The sequence below is a fragment of the Etheostoma cragini genome, chromosome 3 (assembly GCF_013103735.1).
Source record: "Etheostoma cragini isolate CJK2018 chromosome 3, CSU_Ecrag_1.0, whole genome shotgun sequence".
Lineage (NCBI taxonomy): Eukaryota > Metazoa > Chordata > Actinopteri > Perciformes > Percidae > Etheostoma > Etheostoma cragini.
The window spans coordinates 12950931-12963225 of NC_048409.1; the positions used below are offsets into that span (position 1 = coordinate 12950931).

At 41.8% G+C, this 12295-nt stretch overlaps 1 protein-coding gene across 1 annotated transcript in view; it reads left to right on the forward strand.

Moving 5' to 3' along the window:
- Window positions 1-12295, forward strand: part of rsrc1 (arginine/serine-rich coiled-coil 1) — a 110722-nt gene that overhangs the window by 44423 nt on the left and 54004 nt on the right. Inside the window, exon 6 of the mRNA XM_034867108.1 lies at window positions 6075-6126. Within this exon, the coding sequence (XP_034722999.1) occupies window positions 6075-6126 (52 nt within the window). The remainder of the gene's footprint in view (window positions 1-6074; window positions 6127-12295) is intronic.

Consider the following 12295-nt stretch of genomic DNA (forward strand, 5'->3'; position numbering starts at 1 on the left):
CCCCCCCCCCCCGCTTCCCCCTTTTGTCGGGAACACATACATGAATGCGCACCCACGCGCACACACACGCAATAAATTACTGCCTTTGAGTTGTATCTTGGCCGGGGCAGTTTATGTATGGATGCGTATTTGTTGTATGTGGGCAAACTGCAGTGCATAGGGTTTTGTGTATTTTTATGCACGTGCATGTTTTTGTGTGCGTGTGTTTGTATGAATACACGCGCCTGAGATAGCAGCAGAGCCATCAGCGGGAATGATTCCAGGAAGATGGGGGAGTGTCATTACTCAGACTTGTTTACATTCTAAATACGTAATGAAATCTTGTTGGTAATAATGACGGGAATAAAAGTTTGGGAAATTGTAAAAGTGGTGAAGTTTGAGAAATGAGCCCCGGCCTGTGAAATAGCATTTGGGGGCAGGAAACGACATTATTATGCAGTGCTCCTGCCTGCCTGAGACATGAAGATGAACTGCTGGCGGGCCATAAAATGCTGTTAGCCCTAGCCTGAAGTATGGCACATTGTAAAAGAGCCCTGATCCCATATTGCCATTATATATAAAAGTATAGCCATACACAACATTATTTTTCATATAAGATGAGCTCAGATACAGTGGCCCAGGCCCCCCAAATACATACACTGATAGGCAGATTTTTTCCCCCTTCTTATAAAATATATAAATAAACATATTGCCATGGAACCCATCTCTGCCCTGATCTTATAGACCCGATATTAAAAACAGAAATATTGCATTTTCTAGGGGCTCTGTTTTCCCCTGTCTTCTTTTGGGTATGTGTATGTTTGGGGGAGTGGGAGGGAGGCGTAGAGGAAGAAAAGATGAGGAGGAAGCCTGAGCAGAATACAACGAATCAAAGAAAATGGAAACAGATGAAGACTTTAAAAATATAATGAGATGAATATAGAGCATATCAACTCCAGCATGAAGAGAGTTAGAGAGTGTATATAGAAAAGGTTTATTGACAGATAATAAGGGTTACAGTGGTGCAATTAAAATTAATGTTACAGTAGATGGACTCAAGATAGTGTTTTAGAGACATCTGGAACTCTAAGGTTAGTTTACTCAAACCCAGATTTCATTCATGTATTCATTTATTTATTACATCAGATTCTTTACTTTTTAGGTAGGGAGCAGGGAAGAGGCGTTAATGTGTGCCAAAGGTCCCAAACTTTGCTGGCATTTACATGATTTTTAATGTGCATTAACCATTCACCATGTTTAAACCTTGATGGTAACCTTGATCATTTTGTTCTGTTAAACTCTTGGTTTCAAACTCTTTGTTTTATTCTAATGTGAAATAGTCAGAAAGTTTGAGAGGAGGCGTTTTGGGAGGCTGGCTCTTTGGTAAATTATTTTATCAAGGGGACATAGAGACATAGACAAAGTCACTAATCTGTCCTTTTAGATTTTCATTCCAGCAATGGGCACACGCCATTTAAAGGGGGTGCATGTCATTTGGCTTCCCTCAGCATTAAGATAATTCAATTATTTTTAAACCAATCATCTTCAGTGATATATGGCAAATTATGTCAAAATGAATGTTTTAAAATGACAAAAAATAATTTTTGTTATTGAGTTTCCGGCACTACGTTCTTTATTGTTCCTAGTGTTTTCATGTGACAGGACGGTTGAAGACATGAAAGGGGGGAGAGGGGGGGGAATGACGTGCAGCAGAGGGCCGCAGGTCGGAGCCGAACCTGGGCCCGCTGCGTCGAGGAGTTAACCTCGCTCTACCAACTGAGCTATCCGGGTGCCCTACGTTTGTTATTTTCAGTGGAAATTAACTCGAAGGGGTTATTAAGGACTGAAAGCAATTAAGTCACTGAGCAGTAGGTGAATATTTGGTTGCTCTCCTCATATTGCTTCAAAAAGCAAGCTTAGCTTAGCTATGACAGATATATCTGTTTAATCATATCTTTATTTATTTGAATACAGGTTTACAATGAGATACTAGCTCAATCTTTTAACGGTAATCTTCCTAATGTACATCTAATGTTCTGATGAGTTGTGGAGGTGAGGTAGAGATGAGATGAGCTTCACTGGCTTTGCTCCTCAGAGCTGCCTGAGACATGATGGTTTACTGTGTCTGTCCATTCTGGAGTTCAACTAATCATCAGTAAGAGCAGCAGTGCTGCGCTCGGATTCTCTAACCCTACAGTATCCATCTAACCCTTCATTGCTTCATTGTCCTGCCCTCTCCTCTTGGTCGCCTCCTAACTTCCTCAGTTTTTGTTCATGTCTCACCTGAGCCTGAAACAATCTACAGTATCCATATTCATACAGTAAATGATTATATGAAAACAAGTGGATGGACAGATAATGCCAGGATAGGGCGACTAAAAGTAACTCAAAGTGTTAATTGTGTTGAATGACTTTTTCTGCTTGGTAATACGGTTCATGATTGTTCTTGCTTTGGTGTGATAGAAGGAGTTACTCACCTGGGGAAAAAGCAGTCTGACCAGCTGACCATAATCTGGCCAAATCGGCCTATCTGACCTCTGTTTTGCCTCTCTAACAGGCGTTTATTCAGCTGCCGACCCACCATACTTTGCTTTGTCTAGCCGGCCTCAGGCCCAATAATAACATTAACATTAGTGCTCTGGACCAGAGCATAACTACAAAAAGATGGAATCTCCTGCATGCGGTACCTCATCCTACACAGTGTGGCATTGTTTTTACCAAGCCGAGTGAAGGTTATTTATTTTTCTAACGGAACATGTTTATTTTTGACTAATGGGACAGACGCTGGGCACTTATTCTCAGCTAAGCGTGTCTCAGTGTGTCTGTCGTCGCTATGGTGAAGTAAGGGAACAAGTTGGAGGCTTTCTGTGAGCATACAGGACTTCCTGTCACATTTAGGACGAGAGTTAGCCCGAGTCAAGTGTGTGTGGTTGTGGGTGTCAGAGCTTGCAGTAATAGACCAATAACAGTAGATTCTATTGTGACAGCTACTTGAAAATAAGTATGTTCTAAAAAAAAAAAAAAAAAGAGAGAGAGTCATGGTCATGTATGATGAGATTTTATTGCATTCAGAGAGGGCTCGTTAAGTGTTTGAGCTCAAAGAGACAGAGATACATAATCTCAAAGCATGGGCAGATGATACTATTTAAGTATTGCTAGATGTAATAGGGCAACACATTAGGCGTTGATAAAGGCTCTTTATGATGGTCAACTTGCCACCTTTGAACATTGCTTCTTGGAAAACAGCCATAAACAGGTTTGCATCCCGCGTGGTTTGATGACATGTTGCCCATGTTGTGCGTAATACTTTTTGAGCATACGCCAGCCTACAAGACTGCCTTGGCTCGGTAAAAAAAAAAAAAAAAGTCTGTACATTTCTACTTTCTAAAAACTCTTGTCTTGATGGCTAGATCTGATCCTGTCTGTCTTTGGTCCCCTCTGTGTCCATCTTCTTTTTCTTCATCATCTTTTAATTTCTTCCTCGCCTTCCCTTTTTTTCACACTCAACCTCATCTTGTCTGCAATCATTCCTGAGCTCTCAAGAAAACAAAGGCAACATTGTGCGTCTGTCTTACTTGTCTTTTGTCCCCCTCTGCCTGTCCCCCCTCTCCTCACAGCGTGGTAATCTATAGCCACGGTAGGAAAGTGCTGCTCATATCCAACACACACTCCCGCCGTGCTCCTTCTCATGTTTGTTTGTGTGAGTTGGAAAGGCGCAGTTCTAATTGAGGGGCGAGGCCACTTCAGATGCAGCGGGTGTCTCTTTCTCAGTGGGGGGAACATAGATCTGCCTCTGGGGAGCAAAATTAAGGACTTTTTATTGTTTACTAATGAATTACAAACAGATTAAGCGGGCATGCATGTGTGAATTGGAAGAAAAATAGAGTTTGTTGGGAAGCCAAAACGTGCAATGTTGAGTACTGTATGTCCCCTTGTGTGTTTGTGTTCTGCATAGTTCTGTTTGGTTAGTTGTAAGTTGACTTCTAAATACCTTTTTATGTCACTTAATATTAATTAGCCTGTCTTATGTAGTTCTTAAGGCAGGAAGTACACCCATTTTTATTGTATCTTTTTCTTAACTGCATTTCTTGAAAGAGTAATTCTATGCAGAATCACACATAGCAGAAAAGTTCTGTGATGTTCCCTGCTGAAACTTTTAAGCATGTTGCACACCTGGCCACATGCCAATCATTGATGTTAAAGCAGGTGTTTTTTCATTTACAGGTTGATAGGAAATGACTTTGACATCAGTGATTTGTGTCGTAAGAACAGCAAGTTGCTTGAAACGGCGACAAACAAAGCAGCAGCAGTTTGCTATCCTGTGTCCGAATCAGTGTTATATTACCCCCAGCTGGCTGGCCTGTGTGTGTGTGTGTGTTTCCCTGCGTTGACGATGCATGGACTTACACATGCCTTAAGGCCAATGTAAACAAACGCTAATGTAATTACTGAGCGGGGCGTCGTAATAAACTGTAACCAAGATGACTGCACTGCACACAATGATCAGTTTAGTTAAGATGTGATGTGTTATTGCTGTAAATGACTGGTTGTACCAAGACGGATTCCTGTGTCGTTCTAATTGTTTAGCGGGCTAAGCGCTGTACCATTTTCTCAGGTTTTAATCCTGCCCAGATCCTTATTTTATGGCATGTAATCCTTCTTTTTGCTGTAAAGAAGATGCCCAAAAAGACCAAAAAATACTAAATTGTGCCCTAATCACTTGTTCATGAGAGGGAAAATGAGTGTGTGTGTGTGCGTGTGTGTGCGTGTGTGTGTGTGTGTGTGTGTGTGTGTGTGTGTGTGTGAAGGCCTCAAGTGTTCTTCCTCTTCACCAGTATAATAGTGATTAGTAATTTCAGAAGTGCCAGAGAGTGTTGTCCTGCTGTAGGGGATATACACACACACACACACACACATCCATGTTGCATTAAGTGTGCGTCAGTCTGTCTGTAGCGCCTGGATGTGCGTTCCATCTAGAATACAGCACCCTGACATCGCTACATTAAAGGGGGTCATTATATTTCCCTGGCTGCCACCGAAAAGTGACGTTTTTACAAAGTGACAAGTTTACAGTTTGATAAATCGGATTTTATTTTCTGTGGGTGGGGGAGCTGGGAGAAGGAATAGTGGAAGGAAGAGCCAGCGTGTCTGTGAAGGTGGAGGAGGAGGGTGGAAGCGCTGCCTGTCAGCGACGCCCCGGCCCTGTCGTCTAAATGATGCTCCCAGGCAACGGATTCAGATCCCATCCCCATTAGCATTTAATTTCTCTCTAATCCTACACCGTCTTCACCGCTGCATGGTAACGAGGGCCTCTGTGCCGGAAAACAACCCAGAGAGCAATCTGTAGCGTGCTCGCCTTTTACAGCTCCGCATCCTGTCATAGCCATCATTCTTCCTTGACAATTAAGACCCTCAAATCTAATAGCAGTGATATTGGAATTACAGCAGGACCCTTTTGAGGGCATGTCAGGAGAAAGGGCTTTGCCTCCCAATACAGCTGTCAAAGCACAAGGCCCTCCCCCCCGTTCATGCCCGCTAAGCGTTTTTGATGCGCACGCACGCACGCATACACACACGCACACAAACACACACACAAACACACACACGCACGCACACACACACGAACGATAGGATGGGGAATATGATGAGTCTTTGGCTGTGATCTTTGTAAAATGTGCTCTCTGTGCCCTCTTATCCAACTCTCCATAGACTTGTTAAAGCAGCTTTTGTTTTCTCTCTTTTTCTCTCACTCTCGCTCTTTGTCTCTAAATTTCTCTTCATCTCTTTCTCATTGATTCTCCCTGGTGTGTCAGAGATGTTGTTGCTTTCTGTTTTTCACCAGCAGGTTTTTTTTTTTTTTTCATACAGATGATTATAGGGTGGTATTATAGTAAACAGGTAGATCATCCTGAGGAAAGCGTTTGTGTTAAAGTCCTGCTAAACGTGCCCTCGAGCAACATACTGAGCCCTTCTGTAGTTGTCTAAGCAGAATGAGAAACTTTTTAAGTTCAATTAAAACACACACTATTATTGTTGACTAATTTTCTGTTTTTGTTTTATCTGTCTCCCTCTATCTGTATCTGTCTCTTCTGCAGACTCCATCAGAGCAGGCTAAAGTCCGAATGCACATGGTCCTGCAGGCTGCAGGTAAGTCGATGATTATTCCGTGTCTCTTCCCTCCATTATTTTTGGTACATTTTGGTTTAAAGCCGTTGCCGGAGTCTGACACTTGGCTGGGATCACTCACTCATCCAGGGACGCTAACTTTAAGGCAGTGTGTGAGAAAACTGTGTCGGGCTGCCTCAGTCTGTAGCAATAATATAATAGTTTTCAATTTCAGTTTTTATTTTTTATATTTAACTTTTCAATTTTAAGTTCAGTTTTAGCTAGTGGTCAGTCTGTAAGCTAGATTTAGTTTAATTTTACTTATTTTATTTTTTAGAAAAGTTTATTTTTACATTTTTTATATTCAATTTTACAGTAGGCTGTTTTGATAGGGCCATGTATAATGTCTCAGAAGTATGTCGCAACATATACAGTACATACTAAACACACTTTTGGTGAATGGCCATGACGTTTAATGTTTAATCATTGCACTACTTCAGTGTCCAGAGTGCATGAGCAACAGCACAGCCACCTCATGTCAGATCGTTCAATTTCAAATTTCAAGAGTTGACAGATATTCATGCTGTCTCCTTTTTCAGACAATGTACTGCGTAGACATTTAGACCAAGTAAGAGTGGAACCCCCCCCCCCCACACACACACACACACACACACACACACACACACACTCCTGTTCTCGCTGTGAGTGCTTCTGAGCCCATATTCACTGCAGCTTAATTTCAAACACTCCTCCCAGTACATAAGTCATAGATGTCACCATGCATGCGGTGTATATATTCCAGTGTGTATTCGAGGGGTAGAGTTGCGAGCCAGATGTGACAGGCAGAGATTGACTGTGGAGAAAGATGTCTTCATGTTTACAGTCATGCACACACACACATACAAGGGCCCAGCACTTCAAAACAGGGCTCTAATTTCACCACAGGAAATATATGAAAGGAGCAGGCATCTATACATCATCTATAAAGCACCCAGCAGCCACACACTTACCTCACTTAAGACTTGTTCTGCCTCACTGTAGGCCACAGAACAACGCTGCGATCACATTTTGGGATTTCACAGATTTTTCAGCTTTACATTTTCATGATACTTTGAAATAACTCTCATAGTTTAAATGTGGGTATTATATTTAGGGAGGGGGATTCACCAGACGCCTCCCAATACAATAACGTCGCCAAACTTATTGCACGTTGCAATATTATTGCGATTTTAAACATGTTACAATATTCCGCGATATAGTGCAATTTATAATCTTTTTTCCAACTTCTAATTTTTTTCCAATTTCAAATGATGTCCCCAAAAGGAAACTTTGTCAACATCTGTTTTATCTAAAAAGATACAGTACATTTGTTCACATCACTTCAAGTTGTTGCTGCAAAATGGGATTGTCAAGCAGACAAACTGACCAACACATATATAATAAAATATCAATACTTGGCTTCTGTGTATCGATACAGTATTGTCATTGAAAATATTGCAATACTATGCTGTATCGAGTTTCTTTTTTTTCCACCCCTAATTATGTTTGGGAATGCGGGACTTCTGTTTCCCCCTGCTTAATTATGTTCTTTATTATATATTAGACACCCCACACTCCCTGCCTTGCCCCCTAAAGACTAATGCAACATAAAAGTGAGCATGTGGCTTTGAGTGCAGCGGGCCAGACCCGTGCAGACCCCGGCCCACGGCCAGACGTGGATCTAGAGGCGAGGGTTTAATGCACTGGACGTGTCGCTGGTTTTCCTCTCTTTCCTGGAGGCTTCCAAAAGAACAGGTTTATGGCTAAGTTAAAGATTGTCTTCACCAGAGAGCCCATTCTGGCCTGTATCAGGCCTTCGGGTGCCCGTGATCATGAAATTACACCGATTTGAGCTTGATAAAGGAGTTTATATTTGGCACTTGGACTGATTTTTCAGTCATGTTTTCTGCTGCCTTTTCTCTGTTTGTGATTAACCATAGACTGCCCTCACCAATTTATAGCATGTTTGTGTAACCTGAAATGTAAGGACTATCTTTTTTTTTTTTTTTTACCAAGTCCCCCTGCAGCTGCTAAGCCGCCAACTTCTTCTTATTTTCTCCGTTTGCTTCTCTCTCTTGGCTCTTCATCTATCTGTCATCTTACTCTCCATCTTACTGTCTTTGTTCCAGTGTTGGTAGTGGACAGAGGAAGATAGGGATGGAAAGCGGGAGGGATGGAGGGCGAGAAGGAAGCAGCAGATGTTGGGAGGTTGTGTGAATGTTAATGTCCTGACGTAGCCATGGAGCTTAACCCTCCTCCTCCTTTCCTCCGTTCCTCTCTGAGTGCCCGCCAGGCTTTCTCTCCCGGGGTCTCCTGACATCCTTAAAGCCCGTGGCTCTCCTCCCCTCTTCTCTTCTCTGCTCTCCTCCACCTCTTTCTCTCCCATTCCCTCCCTCCCTCCTTTTGTCCGTCTATGGACTCTCTCTAGTCAGTAGAGAGCAGATCATCCCATGGCTAAAGCGGCTCAGGCCTTTGTGTTGGGGCGCTCTGTGGACCTGTAATGAGCCCCCTCGGCTGGCCCGCTGGCCTGCTTAACGCTCACGGGGGGCTTTGAGTGTGTGTGTGTGTGTGTGTGTGTGTGTGTGTGTGTGTGTGTGTGTGTGTGTGTGTGTGTGTGTGTGTGTGTGTGTGTGTGTGTGTCTGTGATGATGAGGTGAGAGGAGGAGGGCAACACTGGCCCCCAATGAAAGAGCTGGTTGGATATGTTTATGGGTCACTTCCTGCTTGACCTACATATCCAACACACACTACACCTCATATTTCCAAGACAAATTCACTTGCTAATTTATTCAATAATAAGATAATTTTCACAGTCATTATGTGTTTACAGTCATTATTTCATGTTATTGAAACTAAGCCCTAATATTGTCATGATGTGCACAAAATACATACATAAGATTACTAATTTGAAATACTATTATCAATCACGATATGGATCATTCATTCTGAAATACTGGGCTTTCAAAGCTCAGAGGGATTTTTTCACTACTTATCCCAGTCTGCATTAGCCAGATTTCAGGGAAACCTCCTGCACAGGTCAAGGAAGTTCAGCTGGATTTAGTTGGATGGGAAATGTAGTTTATAGTTTGTCATTGCAAAAAACGGCAGCCGTGTCTCTACTTTGTGGCAACCTCAGTATGTTTGAGTGATCTGTATCTGCTCTATACATCCCAGATATATATACTACTGAAGCACTCACAAAAAACAAATACTTTCGTTCATATTTACTTCCATGCTCTCACTCACACACACACACACACACACACACACACACACACACACACACACACAGACACACACATCCACACACACACAGAGCAGCCACAGTACCCTTAGATATGTATTATATTCTTTTCATTTCAGCCACTTGCTAGATTCTTGCCTCTTTTCAGAGCGGTGTCCATTTCCACTCAAATGAGCATAAGCATTGTGCGCTGCAGCGGGCCTCTCCTTATCCACACATCAATAGGGAGTGTTTGCAGAACACCCACTAAGGACCTGAGGGCCAGGGGTCACAAAAACCTCCGTCTTCTGCCTATTTGAACCTTTGACAGCAGCAAAACAAACAGTCCTTAAGATCTCATCAGAGGCTTGAACTTGGCAGAGGCTCACTGGTCTGAATTAACTTCCTCTATTGGTTTGTCTATGTTTGACACCTGGCTGGAGTTTGTTTCTCATTTCTGATTTTAATAATGTTTAACAACTTAGAATTGGATTTATAACGGAAGCATAACAACTTGAAATACAACTTGACTACTGCAATTTCCAATTGTATTTTTTAGTCCTAAAAGGTCTAAACTAGAATCCAATAGAGTTCCTTGTGATGCTGAAGGAGAATATTGGAGTGTTGAAATTTACAACTAAAATCCAGTAAAATAGAGGCATTTTGATTTGCAATTGTTTTTTTAGTTTTTTGTGTTTTCAGGTTGTAAAATACTCACAGAACTTAAATGTGTGTTTGTCAAATGTAGGAATTGTTAGTGTAGTGTAAGAAAAACAACTTTGAATCTCACTTTAAGCAATAATTGATGGGTGCGTCTTTCACAAAACAATCAAAATTTTAATACTATGGTGTAAAAATGATACATTATTTTACTGTAACTAATGTCCTGGCACTGTTGACTCACATTCAACAAATGTTGTATTTCAGTACTATTGATATCAATCATTTTGGAACGGGAAACTTTGCTACGTCAATATGAAGTTTGGATTCAGATAATGCATCGATACAGTTTAAAAAGAACACCAGTGTTTATGTAAAACAAGCAAAAAGCCATGAAATTCAACTTCAGCAAATGTCCCTTTAAATTCTTTTTTCTTTTTTCAAATGTTTTTCAGAAGTGATATCGATGAGGAGCGAATGGCGGGAAAAACGAGGGATCAGAAATCAGAATCAGAAATACTTTATTGATATATTGATATATTGAACAGGGATATTGCAATTACATACATGTCTACAGTATCACCAACAGCCAATGTTATGGTGCGCGTTGGCTCCTAAGCATATCTGTCGGAGTTTGTCTCTTGTTTGTGTCTAAGTTTTTCAGTCTGTTTATATCAGCTCTGTGATTGAGTGACAAACATATAAAGGGGGGGGGGGGGGGGGGGGGGGGACGCGACCAGCCAAGCTTAACAACATCATGCGATTGGACTAATTCTTCCACAGAAAATACGGGGTATTAGGCTTCTCAGTCGCAGCAGGGGTCCTGAAGAAACACACACACACACACACACACACACACACACACACACACACACACACCCTTTCTCTCAAGCTCTCCGCTTCTTTCCTCCGCTTCTTCCTTGTGCTTCCAGTACACGCCATCCCTCCCACTGCCCCAGCCCACCCCCTTAGGCCTTGACAGATGTGTGCTGAACAGACCACATACATGGAGGGTGTCACCTTTCCCCCTCTGGAACTAAAGGGCTAATGCACCACATTTAGGAGGCTGGCGCCCTTTGTTCTGCCAGGATAAGAGGTGACGGGGATGGGGAGACTGAGACAAGACCCAGCTCTTTACTTTGCCTAAGTGTCCTTCTTTATTCCCTCTTTGCATATTTTTTTGTTTTCCTCCATTCTCAGTCTTCCAATTTTCTCTTTGCCACTTTTTGGACTTTCATCCTCAGCTCCCTAAGATTCAGCAGTCATGCTGGTATGCAGCATGGGATTTGTTAGGCAGTGAATAACAGTTATCACACATTATCCATCTTAATCATTTTGCCGTCACTCTAGTTGTAGCACCACTTTTTGTGTGACATGACTAAGGTGATGCCAGTCAGCAGGGACCTTCATCTCAAAGGGGATTTCTCTGTAAAAAAAAAAAAAAAAACACAAGGGAATTACCCAGTAATAATTATAATAATAAAAACTGCCAACCACATGTTCTCTTTGCTAAAGGTGTCATTGTAACAACAACAGCAGCATGCCTCTTGACTTTGAGCAGAAAAAAGGGCTTTTGCTGTAGGGGGTTATTTTTGAGCAAAAATATGGTAAACAACTTGATGAAAGCCCTTTTTTTTAAATGGGTTATTTTGTTGTGAGGTTCAGGGGTTGTTTAATGTCTTGCAATACTGCTGCTGAATTAAGATTTTCTGATTCAACATTAAAGGTTAATTCAAAGATTCTCAAGAGCAGAAAAAAAGAGTAGTCTGGCATACATCAGCTGATCATGACTCATGCAGTTTAAAGATTAAAACAGCCTCGTCTATAGTGAAGCTTTGCTAATGTTTACCCTGCAGCACTTTCTAAACACCAGTTTAAAAGCCTCAACTTAACAAATCAGCGGAGATGCTTCCAGGTTGGCTGCATTAGAGGGATTTAGTTTGATACATTCCTTTTATTTCCTTTTTATGTTTTGTTAGTTCAACTTTTTTTGTGTGAGCTCTTCAAACGTAAAGCTAGAAATCTAACAACATAGCTTCCACCATATTCCAACTGAGAAAACAATTACATAGCAGCAACAGAAATCCCCTTTGCATCTGTGCAGGAATGTGTCTCCTGTTGTCCTTTGGTCGGATAATGGCGCTGGGATGTCCTGTAATTTAGTCTCTGTAACCATTGATCAGCTGGATTTATGTGCCATTACCTCACTGTTCCAGTCAACAGTCGTAATTATGTCTCAGAGAGAGAGAGAGAGAGAGAGAGAGAGAGAGAGAGAGAGAGAGAGAGCTC